Source organism: Rhodnius prolixus, unplaced genomic scaffold (genome assembly GCF_049639745.1).
Source record: "Rhodnius prolixus isolate KJV_2025 unplaced genomic scaffold, Rpr scaffold_1, whole genome shotgun sequence".
In the NCBI taxonomy this organism is placed as follows: Eukaryota; Metazoa; Arthropoda; class Insecta; order Hemiptera; family Reduviidae; genus Rhodnius; species Rhodnius prolixus.
Genome location: NW_027411581.1, coordinates 14,813,627 through 14,837,380, shown reverse-complemented (window position 1 = coordinate 14,837,380; position 23,754 = coordinate 14,813,627). Strand labels below are relative to the sequence as shown.

Sequence of the window (23,754 nt, the reverse complement as noted above, 5' to 3'; positions counted from 1 at the left end):
GGCTAATTCTTTTCTCATGTAAAAGGTATCCTGTATCAGCTGCACCTTTAGCAGAAATTTACTGCAGTTTTCAAAATTAAAAAAAAATCTAACCCAAAAGCTACTAAACGTCGAAATGGAAACAACCTTCTTGCAAGTTCTTGCTTATAGCAATTGCTCAGGTATTTTTTCTTTGAAAATTGGTTCTAAAAGAAAAGAAGCAACGCCTATTTTTTCCGGCGGGTTTTGCGTCCAACAGCCGACTAGGGGTCGTGGCGCCTAATCAACAAACTTTACTGTTAAATTTCTCAATAATAACTATTAAATAAAACCCAAGGTTTAGAACCCAGTACTACAAAATAAATTTTCGTTTTGCGGGCCTCGCCTCTAACCGCTCGGCTATTGTGACGCCGATTTTAAGAGTATTGAGAAAGCTACAAATACCTGACTTTCTCCTCAATCATGAAAGCAATTTTCCTACTTTTTTTTCCAGTGGAACTTTATAAAAACTTTTTCTTTCTTTCTTTTTTTTAAATCTTTACTTTCAGTTTTATAAAGTCCTCTATATTTTTTTTTATTTTCTCTTTTTTGTTATCTCAGTTCTAACTGTGCAACTCGTGGGAAGTTTTTCGTTTTTCCATGGAGAAGATTGGAGAAAGAAAATCTGGGACTGGCCGCCTAGCTTTCCTTTTAACTGTTTCCTCAGTTTGGCAACCCTATCCTACAGACTACAAACTTCCAACTAATTTGTTACAAACATTTCTTTTTTCGAAGTTTCTAAAAGAAAAACAGAATTTAAAATATAACCTATTGTTTCTCTTACTTTCTCTTACTATAATAAGTAAATGGATGCCTCTGTGTAAGTGTGTAGGTATAATAATAAATAATTTAAGAACAAATAATTGCGAAAAGTTTGACTTTCACGTCACGATTCAATGTAACCAATTGATGGAAACAACTTTTCTATCAGAATTTCTCGGTTTTTTGGAAATTTCTCGAATATGGTTCCATATTTTCTTTAAGATCGCACCTTAATTTGACCCCAATTAATTGTGATAGCACCGTTCATTACCCTGAGAACATGGCAGTTTACAGGTGAGTACAACCTCATCTCTTCATAAGTGCCAGTTTTCCTTGAAATATGTATCAGATGAAAGTTAAAAATCTGACAATGAAACTGCACGCAACTACAATGAAAATTAATTAGTTTGAAAAAACTTCTTGATGCAGTTTTCGAGAAAAAAAACTATCAAAAAGAGTGGAAAAAATAAAAGTTCAGTAAAAACTTCCCGTACAAGGATTTTCCAACGCTAACTTACTGTACTTCAAAAAGGGTATTTCCGAAAAAGCCCAAAATCGAAAATCTTCGAAATTGCTATATTTCCTGTTATGAGAGAAGTAGAAAGGGAAAGTGTATTGTATTTTCATTACCATTTCTAATCTCACAAGCAATTTTGAATTCTAACTCATGCTATCTACTCAACAAATCTGACCAACTTCTCACTGCCATCAATGGGACACCATTTTCGCTGCAAAAAGTTCTGCAAGGGTGACCATTTTCTGTCAAACGTCTTTGGGGCTTACTTGTAAACATCGGGCTTGGGTACTGAGTCATCGGATAACCTTCCTAGACAGGCTGGTGTTGCGATAGATTCTTGTAGGTTGCCAGTGACCGCAAGCCGTTTGGCGCACAACTGTTCTGTTCTCGACTTCTTTGCGATTCAACTTCCTATTCGGTTTGTTTTCCAGCAGCAACAGCGTATCTTCTTTATCAAAATTAATTTTCTAACTTCTTTTGTCAAATTTCTCTTAGTATCGTCAACTTCGAAACCTTCTTCTCCCGGGGCACTATCACCACCAGATACTTTTTTCTTTGGTTCTCTAAGAATCCCTTAAATTAAGATCTTAATTAAAATCATTCTATCATTCAATCGTCTCAATACTTCTTACTTGGAAACCTTAAATCAGCAAAAAGAAACCAGCGTCGTTACTCTAACAGGAACATAACCTACTGTATAAACAGCGACTATATCGCCTAGAATCCATCATCAAATGGCGAACCACTCTGGACCAGAACATTGAAGGCTTGCTGATGTGCGACAAGGGCAAGGTGGAGTAGACCGGAATAATAACAGAATGAAATATGAGCTAGTTCGCTTCTCTTGCTGTTCTTCTCCTTATTCCTTCCGGTTTATTTTTGTTTTTTTATTTATGGTAATGAGGAAGAGAAGCTAACAGCTGTCTTGACTTCATACCCGAAGCAATATAAAGGAGGCTGACGTATTAAACCCACTGCCTGCTCCATCTAGCTTTACAACAATCTTTCAAAATAAACAAAATGACAGCATCCATCAAACTTAAAATTCATAGTGACAGCCAGAAAATAAGAAAAAAGAAATAACTTCCCAAATTTACAAACCTGAATTTATTTTTTTGCCGAAAAATAAAATGCGATCGTACTCAGAATCACTCTTCTGTAAAAATTGTATAACAAAGAATAAACCAGTAAAAATAAACCTCTGCAACAAAGTATGACTATATAAATAAAACATAATAGTTAGACCTTCCCATCTATACAACTATTCATCCAATACTACTTACCATCAAGTTTTTACATTCTCTTACCAGTTAGAGAAAGAAGCTTGGCGTTCATGCGAGTGTTCCAAATCTAACAACACTTTGAGTTTAGGTCAAATCCGATGTACAAGATGAAAATTAAATTTTGTGCTACTTCAGTGCTATTTTCGCTACTTTAGAACCATGGTGCAAGAAAAACAGTCATTTTAAATTTGTTTATTATTTTCCTCGACTTTTTTCCTAAAAGAAAGAAAGAAAAAGGCCTTTAACTCCTCGAGAGTAAAAGATAAAAAAGAAATAGAACAATAAATTCTCCTTAAGATCACAGTCATGTAGCTCTGATGGCTAACTAGCGGCCATCAACGCTGGGATGGTTACCATTCACGCTTGCATGCTGCTATACTCATTGCTTGTGTGCATTTATAAATGAATTTCTCTTTACCATTTCCGCTTATTGTATTTATTATGTAGTTGCGAAATATAGAAAAATAAATAAATATATAGGGTTGTCTTAAAAAGATCTTATTTGAAATTCGAAAAAATATTTTCGCATTCATTTGTAAAAATCAATGAAGGACATCGTTCGTCATTTGAATATTACTTTGTGCTGAAGACTTTGTTTGCATATAGAGAGTTCTGAGTATCATACACGCCAAAACTAGAAGTCTATCCCTCAAACTTTCTCTGCAAGCTGATGGACACGCTAGAAATGGGATAAAAAAATAAATCGAGGCCACTAAATATGTTAATAACATTTAATGATATTATAATAGATTCAAAATTCAAATTATTCCCTTTGACCATATTCAAAAGTTAAATTATTCCATCTTATTACTAATTTTAAATTCAAAAAAACTAGTAACAATTTTTAAGAGTCTGCAAGTGAAAATTGTGATGTTATAAATTGTTTTTCTTTCTTATTTGAGCTACAATCACGCCAAACGTATAAAGAATCAAATATTGAAACTTAGTAGAGTTGATATACTGAAAAAATATCACATTCTTTGGAATAAACCTGACATGCAACTTCCTGACATTATATTTTGGGTTCCGCTTTGTTAACGTCGATCGCCATATTTTTTTAGAAACCTTGCACGAAAAACACCCTTCTCCTATTACTTATTGAAAATATGTTTTCTAAAGGTCTAGGTCAGCAACTAACTAGGTAGCATGCGAAAGGTTTGTTGGAGACACTCCAAGAAAACTGTGATTAAATTAAACGTACCTATATTTTATGCCGTTGCTATTTCTGAAGTTTTATTTATGTCAAATAGTAATCCATTGTACTAGCAAGAGAAGCGTACCTTTCCTTCAAGTGTAAAATACTAAATTTTTTTCAAGAATCGTTTCAATAATTTTGGAAGATTAATTTATTAATAATACTGAATACTGAGGAAGGACAAAGCTCTACGCTATCCCAAAACTCCTATAGGCTTGTCTTAGCTTCCTGGCCAATTTTTTGACCATGTGAGTGGAATGTGTTCGCGTGGTGATGAACTGGAGGTTGTTTGTCCGTAGTTTGGTTAAACCCAAGAAGTTGCACACCTCAACTATCTGTGCACAGATATGAGTGTGTTTTGCGAGTATTTGGGATTGTCAATATAAATGTTTTCTTGCTGTTACTGGGATACCCACAGTGACGCCAAACTTCTTAACGAAGAGGTGAAAATATTTATGTAAAGCAGGGGTTCCAACCTTTTTGTATTACGGGCGTATTTGAGATTAAGAAAAAGTAGTTGGGATTCGTAATCGGATTTGAAAGAAAAATAAATGAAAAAAGTATCTAGTCCTTCGTATGACTTGCATTTTGTAACATATTTTTACTATAAAATGATATAATTTGTTGTAAAAGTCGGATTAATGTGAACAGATTGTGCAAATGTCCTACATTGCTAATTGATTTCTTTCAAATCGATCTTTTTAAAACTCAGTCACGAATACAGCTTAAAAAAAGTTATCATTTAATAATATGAAAAGTAAAGTAACTACTTGTTTTCTTCAATTTTAATTTTTTCCCCCATTATTTTAAGGCTTTGGTATGGGCGCATGCAAATAGCTCATGGCACAAGGTTGAGAATCTCTGATTTAAGGAATATGGCTTCGAAGAGCTGATAAATCATATCGTAGTATGAAGACGTCTTTACTTACAATTACCATTCAAAGTTCATCTCGAAAAATCTTCTCGAAATTTCTAATTCTAGGGAATTTATCCCAACGGCCCAACGGGAAGTATTAAAAAATGAATTGGAAGTGTACAAAATAAAGTTTCAAGCTAATTTATTTCTTAGGCATCTTTAGCTAGAAAAGAAAAAAGAAAGCAGTTATTACGTGGAGAGAGTGGCAGAAAGGGAATACCAGAATACGAGTACGTATCCCTTTAGGGTGTAATTTAGAAGAGTTGCTGAACTAACTTTTATTGGGTGTTCGAACGTCCTTAAAGAGAAAAAGCAATTCTTATGAAGGGATGGCTCTATTTAGGCCCTGGCGTGCAGACACTAACTGGACTGATACACCACGGCAGACTAACAGAAGTTAGCCGCTAGGTCTCTAGGGATCGTTTTCTAATCTTTTATGAGCTCTTTCGAACTTAATAAACTCTGTTATCACCTTCGCCCTTATCTAGAAGCAACTCTTGTATCCACTTCTTTTAGAGTAATTTTCAGGATGTTTTTAATATGCCACTTAGCTGTGGTTTATAAAATGATTCGCTCATTTTTTTATATATAAGATTTAAGACGCTGATACTTCTTTAAAAAAATAAAATAAAGTGCTTAGACTGCTTAAACTTCTCTTAAAATTCATCTTACGAGTATCAGAACATTGTCCATTTCTATCAACTTATCCTACACGTTTAGAACATAAACTTTTTTTGAGTTAACCTATTTTAGTTAACCTATTTTAATCTATTTTAGTTAACCTATTTTAACCTATTTTAGTTAACCTCCTCAAGGAGAGAATGAAGATACAGAGAGAAATTTTTCTTTTTCTTTTTTTCTTTAGAGGCTTGTCTAAACTCTTTTAATTGGCTTTTTCTTCAGAGACCTCACAGTTATGGAAAGCTGTACAAAATAAGGAGAGCGAGGAGGCTACCTTTGATAGCCCCTTCTTTACTTAGATAGCACACTCTATGGCCGCATTGAAATTGACTCAAAGTGAACAGCAACAAACCCGCGTATTGGTTGCAAAGAGCATGCAAAAAAAAATTGCATTATTCAAATGGAGTAAAGTTAAACTGGCTGGAAACTTACAGATTTGATCAAGACTTAACGAGAAGTACATGATTTGTGTGGACTTACAAGAAAATAGGATTTTAATTATGCTTTACACAACATTATGCACAACAATACATTTTCTGAAACGATGGAGTACGTTTCGATTGAGATTGATTTGTTGACTTGGAAGCGTCATTCTCCATGAATGGAAGGTATACAGTGGATTTAGTTCCTTTCGTTGAATTCTTTTAATATTTTATCAATTTTGAGTGTTAATTAGTAAACATTCAATTGGCTAACAAAATTCTTGTCGCAACGTTCACGATTAGAAAACACTTCTGCAATATTCAATTAGAATATTTATTAATTTAACTAGAATTCTAATTCATCAAAAAGATTATATTCAATCCACAACTGGTCTTGTTCTTACCAATGAACTATTTTAAAACGTGTGCACATGATAACGTTTCTGACTGTTCTCAAAATAGCAACATAATGCAGACGGCTATTTGTGAGATTTTTGATGTGGCCTTAAGTACAAAGGAAACCAAGGGTTTTATAGCTACTTTTTGTAGAAAAGGAAGTAATCGTTGAACAGTTTTTCTGCTCACAATTTCACAGAACTTAAACCCTTGAACTTGATCTTAGGTCAGTGTTTTATTTTTGCAGTTTTAATCATTTATAACTTACTAGAAATTATTATTTTGAAAAATAATGGGTAAAGAGGATCTAACAGAACAATTATTTGAGAAAACATTTAAAATTTGCGCTGTTGCGTTGACGTAGTAAGTTCATTCATCCAAAGACTTCCTTTTCTACTTATTCGCAGTTTAGAACGTAAGATTTTTGTTTAAAAAATAAAATAAAATGGTCATTAAAATAATTGTAAATGCATGAACAATTGAATTAATTCAGTTAATTGTAATTTTTAAAAAAAACTGTAGAAGAGCTCAAACTTAAGTTGGAAAAATGTTGCCAAAACTATTTCATTTCATTTCTTGAGTCAAAATTTAGGATATACAACTACTTCTTGTGGCATTTTCTCACAAGCTGAAGGTTGTTAGAACGTTTTAAGAGAGTACACATCACGTCCTTCAGTTGTTCTGTAGAGCTATTCAAAGGAAAAATTTCTGCCTAGACACTAATTTTTGCAACATGAATTGTTGTTGAGAAAAAAAAAGTTTTCGTTCAACCAGGTTAATGCAAAATGGGAACTCTTTTAGATCTGTACTTCTAATATTTCAGATCTTTGCTAAGTTTCCAATGTTTTAAAAAAAATCCAATCACGGAATCTCTATTAAAAATGCTGCTAAAAAGGATTCTTTAAAAAGAATGAACAGAGCTATAGATCAAAGGAGTTCTTAAATCCCCTTTTGTAACATTAATTTAATATTCCCTTTCCTTAAGTGAATTTTATTTTTTCATTCTGCCCTAAAAAGAAGATATTGAAACTGCGTCAATATTGAAAATAGAATTTTCTCTAATAATAATACATGATCTGAGATTTCCTGCATAAGAAACAAGATTATGAAGAAAAAAAATCCAACAAGAGAGGGGACTGCAATAGGTGTGTGAAAAACAAAAGAAATATATTCAAACAAAATACGATAACTTGCAAGAAACAAAAGGATAATTACAAAATTTAAGTACGAGTATAATCGTAGAATCTATGTTGAACTGGCTCATTATGGATAAATTCTATTCTCCAGAACAACGTAAATCCATTTACGCAGAAATAACTTGAAATCAAATATGCAGTTTACAAAGTTCATTAATACTTTATTTACTTTTACGTTTGGAAAAAAAGTAAAAACCGGTCATAGATACAGCAAATATGCGTGGTAAGAACGAATAAAATCAAAGAAATTGATCGGGCATTGCGAATCTACCTGCAATATCAATTTATTGAATTCGTTTATGCGAGGGCCCTCTAATGAACTCCTTCGATTGCCTTGGAACCATCCAGGCAATCCAGTACAGATTGACAGCCAGGCCTCAAATTCACTAGGAATCCAGGGTTTGAAGTCTGATTCATCTCAGCCCTACACATGTAGCAATCGGAGATTTGCCCACACACTGGACGCCTACTTCAGTGAAGGACTGAATGTAACCTCACACCTACATCAAATTAGAAGTAATACTCACAGTTTTTAAAGAACCACTGGACGGTCCAAATATGTAACTATCCATGGAGAGTTTTTCGCAAAACACATAGCGGCCATATTCGCTTGAAACGGTGTGGAGTATACTGGGGCCGACTCAAATACGGATTCTCGACCTGCAGCCAAATTTACCAGCTCCAGTTCCTTCCAGGGACCAGTGCGGCTTGATTGTAGACATATGCGATTGCACAAACCTATAAAAGCTGCCTTTCTTGCCATATCCTGGATGTATAACGGTAGATTAAGTAAGTTCCATAGCGTCCAGTAGGACTAGTGTGCTCCGTGGTGCTGGACACTTTCAAGACGTTGGAACCTAACGAGAGCACTCTTAGCCCTAATTAGCGGATAGTGCGGAATCAAAAAATGTGAATCGAATCCGCGCACTAAGACAGATTTGAAAGGCCGTGCGAAGCACCAAAGTTTGACTGTGAAAGAGAATAGACCTAGATTTTGTTCCCTTCTATTCTTTATTTGTAATTCTAAACGAAATATTGCCTGGGCTAGCTAATAACCATATTGGAATATCCAAGACTGGAGTCTACTCAGAAGAAATTAGTACAGCTTCCTGCTCCACGTTTCACCAAGAACCAAACAACCAGTTGGTTGTTACACGAAAAAATTTAAATTGGATAAATTGTGTTAACATTTTACTATCAGAAATAACACAATGAATGCCTATTAATAATAAAACGTATGGATTAATTTCTGTAACAAATAATTGTTAAGCGTTACAAAGAACCCTGGTTAAAACCACATGAGTAACGTTAATGGGGGATTCGCTTTAGTTAATTTTCTGGAAACCATTTAGGCAAAAATACTGCTTGCTATTAAATTGAAGTAGTAAGAATAGTAGTTCATTTTATCAGTTAAGTATAAAAGTTACTTTTAACATGTTTTATTCTGCGGAGGAACATTTTAACTCATAGTTAAACACTTAATAAACTTTGAACCACCAATTGTAATGTAAACTAATCTTTTTCAAAACGGAAAGACTAGAATGAGAACATTAACATTTAATTAGCCCTACTTATAAAATTATTATCATTAAAGTAGGAAGAAGTGGGCAGACATAGAGAGATAAGAGATGTTTCCGGTTGGTCCAAAGTCAACCAGACTTATCTCGACCTAACCTCACATCACTAATGTTAACCTCGGTCCGTCCATCCTTTCGCTAGGCGAGATTGTGTCACCAACTTGAACGTTTCGTTCACCACTGTAATACCACTTTCTATCTACTCACACTTATCTTAACCTTTAAGATTAATTGATAAACATGGAAGAATACATTATATGTTTGAACACGTTTCCTCTTTTAACCACTTCAACGCTACCTTGATATGAGCTAAAACGGTTGGTAAATGCACTACTTGATTGTCTCAGTAGAGAATCTGAAAATGGAGTGGTAAATATTGAGCTCACAGTGAAGAGGTATCTGTGATTTAAGTGGCTCCTTACGGTAATTCCGTGCCACTATCTATGGTAAACCCCACAACTTGAGTGCTAAAATAGAATATGCTAATGCAGGTTGCACGAGAATAAATTTATGAGTATTTGAACTTCTTTTTGATTTTTTTTTTATTTTCATTTTATTAGAAAACTTTCTACAACTTTCTCTTCCCTTTTTTCAACAAAGTTTACATTCTGAAAGAATTTTACTTTTTCTCTTGATAATACAAAAAAAAAATTGCCTTTTCCAAAGGTTTATTATTTTACTGAATTCTGGTCTCAAGTCGTGACTAATCAGTCCGATATAAAATCATGGCTAATCTGAGAAAACATAAGATATTTCCTGAACTACCAGTAAATGATAATGGATTTGTCACAGATGGCAAAATAGTTGACTCACATTTCTAGAGCACTCATTGGAATGTGTGAGAGGCTAACTGGTCTGAGAAATATCCGGTTTCAGAAAAACGATCACTATTGACAATATTGTCAATTAAAAAACGGGTAGTTTTTTATTTCTCTCTTTATTCACCCAATTGTATTAAACTAATTGGTAGTGTAGTACGACTGAATCAGATTAGAACCACCAATCCACCAATCTAACTCCAAGTGGGCGAAAAGATGGGTGAAACTGAAACTGAGTTGTGTTCATTATTTACGAGGCATGCTGCGGAATCTAAAGATTCGGGTTGTTTGACAGAGGCCAACTCAAACTTAACGAAAGAAGAGAAGTTGAAAGAAACAAAGAAGATAACTAGCTTGAACGGAAAGCTTAAACTTTTTTGCTGCACTTGGAAAAAAACAACTCAGCTTGACGACGTTGATATCTCCAAAGAAATAAAGGTGGTAACTAGCTTGAATTTAACTTTTGTAATTCAAACTTTACAAAAGAAGATAACTTTAAGAAAACAAAAAAGATAAGCTTTTCGAAAAGAATTAATTTTCTTGTTGCTCTCGAGAAGATAATGAGTTTTAGAGCTTGTTGAAAATAAGATAACTGGTTGGAAATGAAGGAGATAAGTTTTGATTTCCAATTAAAGTTAACTCATTGTCTTCACAAGTCTGATGTAAGAGTATTTCTAAAATTCGTTAGCAAAATACAAATTGTATCTTAAATTATTGGTCAGTATCCAATAATCCTAGATGAATATAATAGTAAATTCTAATTAATCATCTAATTAATAATAGATAATTTCCAGAAAGCATCATTTTTGTTAAGCTGAGGAAAACAGTGTAATCTGAAATTAGGAACGAGACCTTTCTCTAAGTAGTGTAATTAAATTACTCTAGGGACTGTGATGAACATACTGTGATCTCAGATTCGCACCCTTAGTCTTACAGTAATGCTAATAAACGCCACAGTTGATGTAATTTAGAGATGGAGAGTGATTCAACGTTAAGACCTAGTATTTCAGCTGTCTAATTACCAATCATGTAGGTTGTGGATAGAAGCGGCAAGCAAACATACATAACTAATATTAATTACACCTGCATAAATCCAAGGCCAAGATAAATAGGTAACTGGATTCTGGTTAAATCTTTGCAGAGCTATTCAATTTGCGACTCCTACCTTAGGCAAGCTTACTTGGGTTTAAAAGACAGTTCTGAGTTGTGAGTACAAGTTATTCGAGTAGAGTGTGCAGCAAAAAAAGATGAAGAAGAAATCAAAGCGAGATGAAGAATGATGAAACGAGCGCTTCATTTAGATTGTTCTTAATTAAGCGACTAACGCTTATTTCGCTGTAAAAATCAAAATAAACAATACAGCGGAGTCACACTAAAGTGTGAGTTGATGCTATAGTATATTAACTGAACATGTTAGCCTTAATTCCGAGGAAAGAAGTGATCAATGTATTAAGGGGAGAAAAAGAATCATCTTTGCATCTACTACCTTCTACACTGTGCCTCAGGATGAGCCGCTAGACCCAAACCAAACATGATTGAAGTGAATCCAGTTACAAACAGGAATCGATTGAGTAACGGTTGATCTCTCAAGGAAAATGGCGGAACCAAATTTCCAAGGAGCTATATTTGCTGCAGGCTGAACTTTTCAGAGTTGATGCTCCTATAGATATAAAACAGCGAGCAGGACAAAGGCCAAGAAACTGTACGGCATAGAAAGCTTCTAGATCCTGCGTGCGGGCGTATTAAAAGAAAAAAACAAAAAACTGAACGGCTCTTCCCAACTAGAATTTCTTAAGATTTCAGTTTGCTAAATGATGATTGATTTCAAAGAACATACAGTAAAATAAAAGAATTTTTGAGGAAAGTGTGACGTTTCCGTTCCAAAGTTTCATAAAAAACAAAATTCAAACGGAAGTGATCGGGGGATTTATTTTTAATACTCCAGTTTATGGTTGTAAAAAGAAAGGGAAAAATAGTCATGCTTCTGATTAAGAGAGTAACTTCTTTAGACTCGGAGTTTTAGCAACTTATTTAATGTAAACCGCAAGTAAGTTATGTAAGAGATCAGATTTTATTATTATTATTATAGAAAATGGTCAGTTGATTACATCAACATTTCAGAAAAATCCTTTGTAAATCGAAACAAAAAATACAAAAATGTTTAAACAGTTTTTATCGTAAAAATGAAATCTTTAAAAGAAAAAATGACTATCCATTCCAGGACTTGAATCCCCTAATATTCGCAGCCGTCCGAACCAATCGAATAACATGAAAGGGTAACATGAAACAGCGTTACCTCTTCCACCGTCAATTTCTTCCGACCTGAAACTAATGTCCCCATAATCCAAACCACGACGACATAAGATGTTTCTCTATCTCACAAATCCAGTCACAAATCATCTCATTGTCGGCTCTGACTAGGATCTCCAATCAGTACTTTACACTGCCGAAAACTGAGAGCGCTCATAAAAATTACAGATATGAAGTTCTGTAAGCTAGACAGACATGACGCCAATTAAAACGCCTGATCTGGCCGACATATCCACCTCCTAATTTCTCGAAACACATTTCCTGTTACCTAGACCAGAAAAAAAACCGTAACAAGAACTTCCACAAAACAACCATGGAACTTTTATATGTTCCAGTCATTACCACCACAGTTCAGTAATTACTTTTTGAAAAATCTAAATGCTTAATCTACAATACTTATTACATATAATATAATTCTTTTATAATATAATTCTATTTTAGTATAATTCTACATGCCTTTTCAAGCGGTTTTACTAATAACCCCCGATGAACTCCAAACAGATACTCTCGATGGAAATTCGAAAATATGTTCGATTCCAATATGGCCTAATTTAAGAGTTGAAATAATGGCAAGTATCACCAAGCGTGGACTAGGAAGATTAATTTTAAAAAATACAACAAAGGACACTTTTTAAATTAATTAACAAGAGGAGAATAGTTCTAGGCACAAAGAATTCTCAAGCCTTTAACAATAAATTTGTACAAAGAAATTAAGCTTCTTCTGGAGCTTCCTAAAATAGCTTCAGCACTTCTGTAGTGTAGAAGCGGATACCTGTCCTACCAACAACATCTTACTTCAAGTTTTCGCCGACTTGAAATCTGCAAAACTCTTCTTCAAAACCGCAGAAGCGAATTATTAGTAACGTGGAAAGCTGAATACTTGTAAATCCGAATAATCTAGTTTAATGAGATATTTGAACTATAGTTACCATATTTCCTGCCAATTTGTACAAAAATATCCGTTTGCCATCGTGAATGATATTCCTTACAATTTTTTTTTGTTATAATTAATTGATTCTTTTTATTAAAAAACCAAATGGTTTCCTTAGAGCGGAGGCCGGTGTCCAGTGCTCCGCCTGTGAGACCCAAAACGCGGCACTGAATCATGTACTGATTAATAGAATATAAACTTATTTTACAGGATTCAATGTTTTAAAAATAATGTCGTTTAAAATGTTAAATTTAGGAAGTTTGATTGATTAACCCTATCTGCAAAACAAACTCTATAAACAGAAATGAATAAACAAATAGCGATAAATCACCAGAAGTTTTATTATCAACTCTTTTAAACATAAATAAACAAATAAATAAAAGCCCGTTTGAAAGATACATAGTTACAGTTATTGCAATAAAATTTCTTTCCAAACCATTACTTGACACCCAGAGATGAGCGACTGGGGACTGGAGCAAGGTAACTACTATTCTATTTTATTTATTGTTTCGCTGGTTATTTTGCTGGGGCAGAAGGAATAGTGAAACAATAAACTATTGCCTAATATTTCTTTGTATAAATATTTTCACTCCACGTTATGGCTATAAATACTTGGTGTTTTAAAATGTGAAAATGTTTACCACGATTTAAAAAAAAAACCCAGTAGATGTTAGTAATGAATTTTTTGTTTAAATGAAAAATTGTCAATTAAGAGTGAAAGATTTTTTTAACTTATCTTTTAAAAACAAAATAAATTTCCCTTAATCTCTTTATTTTTTCAAAAAATAAAAAATACCCGCACACACACACACACGAGCGTGCGTACGTTCCAAGGGAGATTAGCGGTGTGGTATCGATTCACAGGTCAGTTAAGAGCATCGTGACAGTCCTTGCACATGGGAAAATTTGTAACTTATGTCCAACATATTTTGCCAAAAAAAATAGAATTATAAAATATATATCTGCCTGCCAAAAATAAAAAGCTAATTAAACATATTTTGAAATTTTTAAAAGATGAAATAAAATAATCTGTTAAAAATCAGGAAGAAATTTCAATTCCACCCAAAATATAAAATTGTAATGGAATAATCAAATTTTATCAGTTTTATGCAGTATTAGTTCAAAAATGTATATTATTTGTAAATAATACACAAAATCATAATAAAAACAAATTAAGCGTTAACAATACACAATTATAGGGATAATCAATTCGGTAACCTAATTGGAAAAAATGACTATTTTGTCCGAGTCACAGAAAGTTAAAAAAGAAAGTGCCTTCAGTAACAAACGTGCAAATCATTTAAATTTCATCCATTCGAAAGAAAAATTAGCAATATTCCGAATAAAAAACTAATTAAAGTATTCAAATGGCACAGTAAAATAAAAAAAAACAAAAACATTTTGTCCGCTGTAAAAAGAGAATTTGTGCAACGGCTTGGCCTAATAGCCCCTCCCTAACCAAACTAACCCCGGACCGAGGGGTGCCTCTGTACACAAATTTACTGTACTTAACTGATATTAAATTGCTAAGGTGGGAAAAGAGAGCCCTACACATTAGCACTGATTACAAAGAAATTTTATTCTACCAAAATTAAACTTTAAAAGTAAAGAAAGCTGTTTTTTTTTCTATTTTTAGAAAAAAAATATAGCAACACATCATAACCTGCATTAGGTTTGCTTCGAAAATATACATTTGTACATGAAGATATTTAAAAACAAGAATAAATAATGTCAAAAAGTTTTACTTACACCAATATTGTTTGTGTGCTTTCTGCGATGAAAAATCTGTGTAGAATAGAGAAACTAGCTGACCACGATTTCTTTTTTCTTCAAATTCAGCAGTGAAAAAGAGAATGGAAAAGTAAGAGAGATTCTGTTTGACTGTAGGTAACTCAGTTCAAATTTTTACAAGTCTGTTCTGCTTTCTTTTTACACACACAAAAATTTGATCTCACCAATTTAAAGACTGTTTAGTGTACAGCATGCTTAAAATAACATTACGAGTTTTGTTTTTTTTTTAAAAATATGCCTTATCGTCCCAGTGGCACCTACACATCAAACGACAAACATTTCTTTCTGTAAAAACGTTTTTTATTTTTATTTTTTTGACTCGAAAGATTTGTTGTTTTTTTTTAAATAACTAAATAATATAGAGGCTTTGTTTCTCCCTAACTGTGTATGATATCAAACTATTGAAACGGAATTATTTATAGTAGCCTTATTCAGCATATAGACAAGTAGGGTGTTGTTCAACAGGTATTCTAGTGAGAAAGACATACCTATCTGTTGGCGACGAAGGGGCCCGGGGAGGACTGGGTTCGTAGCTGGTGCTCCGGTCTGCTCCTGGTTCCGCTGTTGCTCGCCACCCGTATCTCGCACAAGCGCACATCTTCTGCACATTGATTTCTCTAGGTGGCAGGACATGGAAGCTGTATTAGGTGGACCGCCTCGATCAGCTTACCATACAAATTGTTCTCTATAAATGCTGCTTTTTGATGGCTTTTATTTGCACCACAAATCTCTTTCCCATAGAATAGTTATTTTTTGTGGATTATACTGAAACACAATTAGCTATATTTAAATTTTTTGCAACTAAATTATTTTCTTTCACCTAAAATGAGCTATAACTCTTATCTCTTTTCTCTTAAAGCAGAAACCAATCTAAGCTTCTCCTCAAAAGAGGTTTATTTGCTATCAGATTGAAACAATAACATTTATTTAGGGGGAAAAAATCTAAACCAGAATATAAATTTTGGGCACCTTCTTGCTCCGAACCAATTATGTCTTCTTTTTTTTTGAGCAGTTAAAAATGTGCTCCCTTAGACAATCTACTTATGGTGAGGATTATGCTCTTGTAAGATTTTTACGAGGTCCTTGTGAAGACCCTCAAAACTTATCTCTTAAGGGGAAATCTAGGCTAAGATCACTCCCCTAGTTACAAAGCATTCCCTGCCGAGGAAACATCTATAGAGGGTATGGTTTGCTGCGGAACCGCTAGATAGAAAATGGACCCAGAAGCTTGAAACTCTGCATTATAATCTCAGGAAATGTCTGAATTCTTCCCAACGAATCTTTATGGTAATCTACAGTGGAACGGTAGGAGAGGTCGAATTCTTCGTCTGCCTCTGCCCTGTTATTGGGCTACTCAGGTGCTTCGGGAGGAATAATGGACCCTCTAACCAACCTTAGTATTTTATTATATCTTCCTCGAAAAGGTTTCATTTCTAGTTCCACACAGATTTCCGTTGTGGTGCAAATATTAGCAGGCAAATGGTAGTTTAAAAAAAAAAAAAAAGATCTTTGGTCTAGACAGATAGTACCTTTAACTAAGTGAATAGCTTGTGATGTTTCTTTCTGTTACAAAAAAACTAGCTGATGAAATAGTAGCGTTTGGCGAATCGTATAATTAGTTTGTTGTGGTTATTAGGCAATGATAAGCTACTGATCAATTTTTTTCCTTTCTTATAAGAAAAACACTTTCTCTATACTACGAGCTGGAAGATCATATGTATTGGATTTAACCTGTGAAAAAAAAAATTGTGAAAATTAAATATTAACAAATATGTTGAAGATTTCTTCGTATCTCCATTACCTGTATGTGAAGATTTACTTTAAAAAGGGACAGGCTCGATGTAAGTCAAATGCAAATTTTTCAAAAAGATCTATTCAGGTACTAAAAGTGTAGTGTTCATGCTTCATGAAGATGATGATAATGACAATGAAGATAATGTTCTTCTCTACAGACAGACAGCTTTAAAAGTGCTAGCTAACCCCAGCTGGGAGTATTAACCAGGAAGAGAATGCAAAAGAAGCCTTGACTATTTTGCTCAGGGAAGATATGTACGAACTCTACTGGATTTCTGGATATTCAGTAATTTTTTTCAGCACTGAAAAAGCATATGAACTTGCAAAGGAAGGTTCTGTGGATATGAACCTTCCTTGCCAATCTCGAAGCGATATAGAGTAACGGGATTGTTAAAAAGTATAGGCCAAAGAAAGTAGAGGCTTTGAAGGTAAGAGATTGTCAGCAGCAGGTACGGAAGGAATTCATTTTAACAGTACAAGGTATTTGTTGGTAAAGTTTCCAGATCTATGTAGGTTCAGGCCCCTCTCGACTCTAAAAATAGCAATAATTAGTGATGAGAAGCTTAGTTTTCCTGACTTTTTCACTAACTTTGCTTGCAAGCCCTTGTAAATAGTGTGACATTTCAGGATAACAGTATTAATTTCTTGTTTTTAGTTCATGTATTTAGACTGGCGAACCTGAATAGGCGTGAAGTTCCCTGAAAAGTGGCTAGTCCACTCTCCCGTACGAGGATTTCCCTATGTAAGTTCTTAACATCAAAGAATTATGCTTTTTTATATTTATCTGTCCTTAAACTAATGTTATTCTAGGAAAATAAACTTTTGCTAAGGCTGGTAGCGAGATTCGATCAGATACGTTATATCCACAAATCAAAAAACTAAATGACACCTGAGTAAAAAGAAAAAAATTCGCCAGTATTATCATAATTGATTACAGAAATTGTGTCAATTATTTTTCATTTGGTTTTCTTTAAAAAACTTCTTCAAAAAAAAAGAAAGAAAAAGAAAATACTTTCAACGAAAATCTTTGAGTAAATCGAGTCATTCCTAGTTCAAGTAGAAGTTGTGAAGAGTGCAGCACAAGTTGGCCTCTCTACAACTGTGTGTGAGTGAAAAATAAAGTGAGCTTGTTAATTGCTAATTTTCCTGATCTGTAATTAATAAAATTTTAAAAAATTTAAAATTTATTTTTAATACTATTTTTTAATACGTTCTATCTAATATTATCAAGAATATTTTGCCTTTTAATGAATTATTTTCAGCGTGAATTGTTAACTCTGTGGGTGGTTGGATTGTAAAATAGGGTGGATCCTTCTTATATGTTAGGGTGCGCGCAGAGATCGTTACGGCGCATACATTGGACATGGGAGTAGTTTTGCTTGTAAGTCGTGCGTGAAATAAACACTTATCTAATATGTTACTATTTACAATATATATATATTTAACAAGTGGCCTACTTAAGTGGAGAGTTGGTGCTTTGTTCTTTAATGAAGTTGGCTAAGATGATAGTGAGAAAGGGTGGGCAATATTAAATATTATTTCTTTGCCCAGGCTAGGCCTATACAAACTGGATATTGATTTTCCTTGCTGTGTCTTTAGATGTCATAAATGTGTTAATGTTGTCCCTTTTCAACATTCACTCTTTATAAAAGTAAATAAATATATTTGAGTGCAAGGGAATAAAATAAAAAAATTATTCAACCTTCTTGTTTCTGTGATAAAAAGAAAAACAGTATCCAACATGAAGAGAGTTATCAATTTTGTAAAAGGAAAACGTGATGAGAAGAAAGATTCTAAGGTAAATCCTACTATATCCGTGGAAATCACCAACCCATCTGGTCAAAAAATAACCACCGACGATGAACATATTATGGGCTTGCAGCCAGGATATGGATATTCCATAGATATAAATGGTAAAGATCGTAACATGTTGAAGATACATAAGGCTGCATGGTTTGGAAATGTGGAAAAATTGAAATTACATTCGAAAAAAACGGATATTAATACTGTCGATGCTATGAATAGAACCTGCTTACATTTGGCTGTAGCTCAAGGACATACAGAAGTAGCTTGGTATCTTCTAAATAATAATGCTTCCATGACAATAGCTGATAATGAAGGGCTCACTCCTTTTCTCAAGGTTTATTTATTTATTTTATTTATTATTCTTATTATTATTTTTTTGTAATAACAATTTTCTTTCATAAATCTATTTTTCGATAATTTGTTTACTTAAATAGATGGATGTATCCTTTCAGGCAATTGAATGCGGACACAAAGACTGTGCAAATCTGTTGATAGAATGCGGGGTAGATGTAAATTCAACTGATAAGAATGGTAATACTGGCTTACATATTGCTGCAAAGTCTGGGTTTTATAACATTGCTACACTTCTGCTTAAGGAGGGCGCAAATTTTAATCTACCTAATAATGTAAGTTATACTGTTTATTATCATATTTTTTACAATAGACAATCATTTCTCGATTTGCAGATGGTGTAAGTGCTCTCCCAATTAATGTACGGTATTGGCAATAAATTTATATTTTGTTCATTTTTACAAATATTGACTAGCTCACCAAGATTTTTACACACAGCGATGATTGACAAAATGAAGTTTCCTTCATAAGTCTTCTGGATAATCTCTTTATTAGAGGGCTGTTCACCAGTTTATGAAGAGTTGAGGAAGAAGAATGTCTTTTTAGAAGGATCATGTCTGCTAAGTCGAGAACTCTCTGTATTTGTATGTCCTTAGTAAAATCAAGGAACGTTTTCTGCGGTTATCTTAATTTTTAAACGTCTATAACGTCAGGGAATAGCTAGCTGTTGTCCAAATTGTCAGGCACACTAGGTTGGAATTGTTAGAGACAAACACGACAAGAGTTTGAGAGGGGTATATCAGATGATAAACTGGCTATACCATATTTCATCCTAGCTTAAGCTTGTTGTAGTTTAGTGTTAAAGGTTGCAGGATTATGCAAGTCTGGTCTTTTCATATCTATGGGATTTCCTAGTTGTAAATTTTTAAATGATAAATATCTGAATTTCGATTTTTAATGTCAAAAATCTCCTCTTCGAAGGGAAAAAAGTGCTTCTGTTTTAGATGCATTTATCCGTAACAAACACTTTCAATTTCCAAGTTAAATTATGTCACGGATGTTTGTAAGTGTCTTGGAAGATGAAGCTATGCACTTCACGCTCTTTCTTCATTTAATTTTCTTTCCCAAATTATGTTTTGAGTTAAGTAATACTGAATACAACTTTAAACCACTTTTCTTGTCTTTTTTTTTTTCAAGTACTCTTGAAATTTTAATCACTTTGTTCGCTGAATGTTACCAACCGTTTATTTTCTTCAATAATCAACAATTTTAAGTGATTGGAGAAACTTAGGCTCTTTTATTTAAAATGAATAAATAAATCTCCACTTAAATAACAATTTCAGAAATACAAACCCACAGAATCATTGATTCTTTAGATCAGACTTAAGTTGGGTTTTTTCTTCATAACAAGAATAACGAGTTAATTGTTGGAAATTCTTTAGATATATATTGTTAAAAATATTATTTAAATATCAAGTTGAAAACTTACATTTGGAAAGATTTGAAAAATCAATTAAAAATTTAAACTACTTATTCATTTATAACTTTGTGATCGTATATTACCACTTGTTGATCATAATACCTCATTAGCAATAGGACTTCAGTTATTCAGGCAATGCTTTCGCCTAGTTTCTTGAGGAAAGGTTGGAGATTCCAATGGTATCTTCAAATCTATACCCCAAGTGTTCCTGAATTCCGAAATCAGCAATATCTCTTCTTTAATATTTTTCTTAATAATAAAAGTGCTGTTGTAGGTTATTGTCAGTAAATGCCAAACCTAGACAACAGACTAGAATAGAATCTCAGAAATGGTTAAAAATAAAATGGGAAAATCGCCTTTAACTTTGCATTGAATGCATATGTGCAGTTAATATACCGTTGTTTATGAACGAAAATAAAATAAAGTTATTTCACTGAATTCTTGAATAATCTCAATGTTCCTCTTCTGCGGTCTGCACCCGTCTACTGTGAGATAAAAGATATCTTGTAATTTAAAGGTCACTCTGTATACAGCCTCATAAATGGTTTTAGTCTGTTATTATTAGCCTTAAATACATTTGAGGTATTGGGCGTTTCTTTATTCACTGCAGGAGGACGTTGAGGATTGGAAGGTATTAACCATCCAATAATGTTTTTGAGACAAGCACTTTGCACAAAGATTTATTTTTTGCTTTAATTTTTAAATGAGAAGGGATCAACCATGGACGATTTCTTCAAGAATAAATTTTAAATCAATAAATAAAAACTACAGTTGTTAAACTACTCAAATAAGTTGTTATACTACTTGAGATTAAGAATGAAAAGTGTAGCCTTTTAGAATTTCCATTAATTCAATCAAGAGTTAAGATCACTTATATCCTACGCAAGTATTTTTTTTCCAACAAAAAAATTAAAAAATATTCGAATAAAATGAAATAATAAATATCTGTTTTTTGATACAGTAATACATACATATAAATAATTTCATTGTTTCTGTCTTTTTGTGTAGGCTGGAGAGTGCGCTTTGCATATAGCTACAAGTGGTGATCACAGAGAAATAGTAGAACTTTTACTAAAATTTGGTGCAAACGTAGAAGTTTTAGATCGTGAAAGAAGAACTCCCTTAATGTTAGCAGCTCGTGGTGGTCTTTGTTCAATTGTCAAAATTTTACTTGATAGTCGTGCTTGTCTTGAAACTGCAGATTCAAATGGTAACTAACCAAAATGTTAAAAAAAAAAGAAAAAAAAAGAGTAGTATTTATTAGTTTTGAATTCTTATTCTATTATTGGGCATTATGTAAAAAAAACAGGATGGACAGCAGAAGATTACGCACAGTTTGGTGGTCATCAAGATCTGATTGACCTATTAAAAGTCCAGAAAAAAGAGGAAACTAATTTAGATCAAAGCGACAAATTAAGCGTTCAGTCATCTGATCCATCTGAAAATTGTTTCGAGGTAATTATGAAGTCAAATTAATTTAATTTAATCTTTTTTTTAATTTCATAATTTCATTCATTCATATTTTCGTTGTTTTTACTATTCTGCTCAGTTTCGGTTATTTTTTATCCACCTTTAGAGATTTGGCAATCCTGTTCCCTATGAATTGGATTTACACATAAAGTTGCTGTCACACTACCATTATTTATTGAGGGCATTAAATAAAAAAAAAAAAAACCTCATTATTACTACCAAGATATTTTCCATTAAACTAGAATTACTTTATGTAAGCTTTGGTACACCTATATTTGTTTCGTAAAAATTTTAGAAGAATCTGATTCTAAATTAATCCAATTAAAATTTGAATCAAAGGTTGTTTTTTTAACATTGTGATAACTAGAACTCCATACAGAAAAAAAGTTATTGGTTGTTTTTGCTAACTAATAATTTAGAACAAAGAATTGATAGTATTTCAAGCTTCAAGAGTATTAGTGGTGCTACAAAGCCTAAATTCAACTTATTGTTTGTAACTAGAGCTTGAGTGAACGTGACATAAACTGTTAGCTTGAATACAAATCATAAAAAACAGTAATGCTAGGTGGATTGATTAAAAAAATAAACATGTTGTGTAAATATTCGAACATCTTGTTTCTATATGTTACAGAAAGATCTTCACAGCGATAATGTTGTGGCTACTGATGATCAACCAGATTCTCCACGATCTTGTGTTATTCCTCCAGCATTGGAACCACCTCGCAGTTGGGATCTTATTCAGTCAGGAGTCATAGATCAGGTATTTTAAATATAAATCCGTACATAATTAACTACTTCTTATCTACAGACATTTGTCATTTAAAGCTTTAAACTAGTCTTAAGTTTTTCGCAATATATCTGGCAATGATATAAAGGTTTATGATTCAAAAAGTTAAATAATTATAAAGGTGAAGAAATTGAAGTGTCTGAATTTGATTATTGTCTTTCAGGAAGGAACGGAAGTAAAAAGGAAGAGTCTTATCACACTTAGTGGCCTGAAAAAAGAAAACAATGAGAGTGGAAGTTGTGATTTAGTTGTCACACCTGTGGAGTACAATCCATCCGTTTTAAGCCCAATGAGTAAGTACATTAAGAGTCACTAAAATTTTAGGTTATAATTGGTTTTGACTAAGATGTTAAAAGGCAAGAATTACTTAGAAAATGTTACAAAGTACATGTTTCCTTCATTTTTCATTAAATTAATTTAAAAGTTCAATAAAGAACATTTGTTTAACGCTCTCCCAAGATAGTATATTTCCATCGTACACCTGGTAACCACCTAGGCTTTGAAGCCTAGAGCTCCAGAGACAGCACTAGTCGGCAGTTAGATATAAACCACTCTCTGGAGCCTCCGTGCCGCCTAAATCGCTTTCTAGATGTTCTGAGAATGCTCCAACAAATCAAGGGAACCATTCTTTCCATAAAAGTTCTAGCAATATAGGTAGGCATAATCAACCCTTATAGTATGTGCACCGCTCCTCAGACTTTCCAAAGATGGAATCTCAATTAAGAAACTGGAAGTGTTATAAGGATGGAACACAACCTTTGGATCTCTCTTCTAGCAAGAGCTATGAACAGAGGAGACCAGTAGTTAAGGATATCTCATTTCCACACGCTCTATTCCCTCCTCACCTACAAACATCTTCCCCGAAAGTTGTGAGGATGGATCCCTTTGCTTATCTGAAGGAAGGCTAATATTTATACCATCTTTGATGGCCTACTCCTAAGGGAGCACCACTTAGAGGTAGAGTTCGGATTTAGTTCCCATCTTTTAGAGAAAGGATGCAGATGTGAGAATCATCATAGTAGATGACGATATCATCTTCTCGGAAGGATCTGTTGTTGAGCAGCTGTTATCTAATCTATTAATGAATTTATGGCCTAATCTACTGTAGAATTTCTCCTCCATATGTTAGTCGAAGAGGTGCTGTTTACTGTTTGTTGTTGCTGCAGAGCGAAGCATAACTTTCGCAACAATTTACGTTTATAACTATATTTGTATTTAATAAGAACAATTGTTTAAATATTGTCATGACTTTTTGTCCCAAAAGTATTTATTTATTTTATTAATACCCGAGCTTCTGGCACGAGCGAACCAGG

At 33.4% G+C, this 23,754-nt stretch overlaps 2 protein-coding genes across 9 annotated transcripts in view; one reads left to right on the top strand and one right to left on the bottom strand.

Annotated features, from left to right (window-relative positions):
• mAChR-A (muscarinic Acetylcholine Receptor, A-type) overlaps window positions 1-15,743 on the bottom strand; it is a 154,336-nt gene extending 138,593 nt beyond the window's left edge. Inside the window, exon 1 of one of the 5 annotated variants that reach the window (XM_074113815.1) lies at window positions 14,772-15,743. The gene's annotated coding sequence lies outside the window, so the exon portion shown is untranslated. The other 4 variants (XM_074113784.1, XM_074113800.1, XM_074113791.1 and 1 more) reach the window with 4 other exon arrangements.
• Window positions 15,744-16,691: 948 nt separating this feature from the next.
• LOC141446567 (uncharacterized) overlaps window positions 16,692-23,754 on the top strand; it is a 34,580-nt gene continuing 27,517 nt past the window's right edge. The window contains exons 1-6 of one of the 4 annotated variants that reach the window (XM_074113126.1): window positions 16,692-18,747; window positions 18,866-19,039; window positions 21,193-21,394; window positions 21,494-21,639; window positions 22,286-22,414; window positions 22,605-22,734. In XM_074113126.1, coding sequence (XP_073969227.1) covers window positions 18,349-18,747; window positions 18,866-19,039; window positions 21,193-21,394; window positions 21,494-21,639; window positions 22,286-22,414; window positions 22,605-22,734 — 1,180 coding nt within the window. In that variant the 5' untranslated portion in view covers window positions 16,692-18,348. The remainder of the gene's footprint in view (window positions 18,748-18,865; window positions 19,040-21,192; window positions 21,395-21,493; window positions 21,640-22,285; window positions 22,415-22,604; window positions 22,735-23,754) is intronic. The other 3 variants (XM_074113121.1, XM_074113112.1, XM_074113117.1) reach the window with 3 other exon arrangements.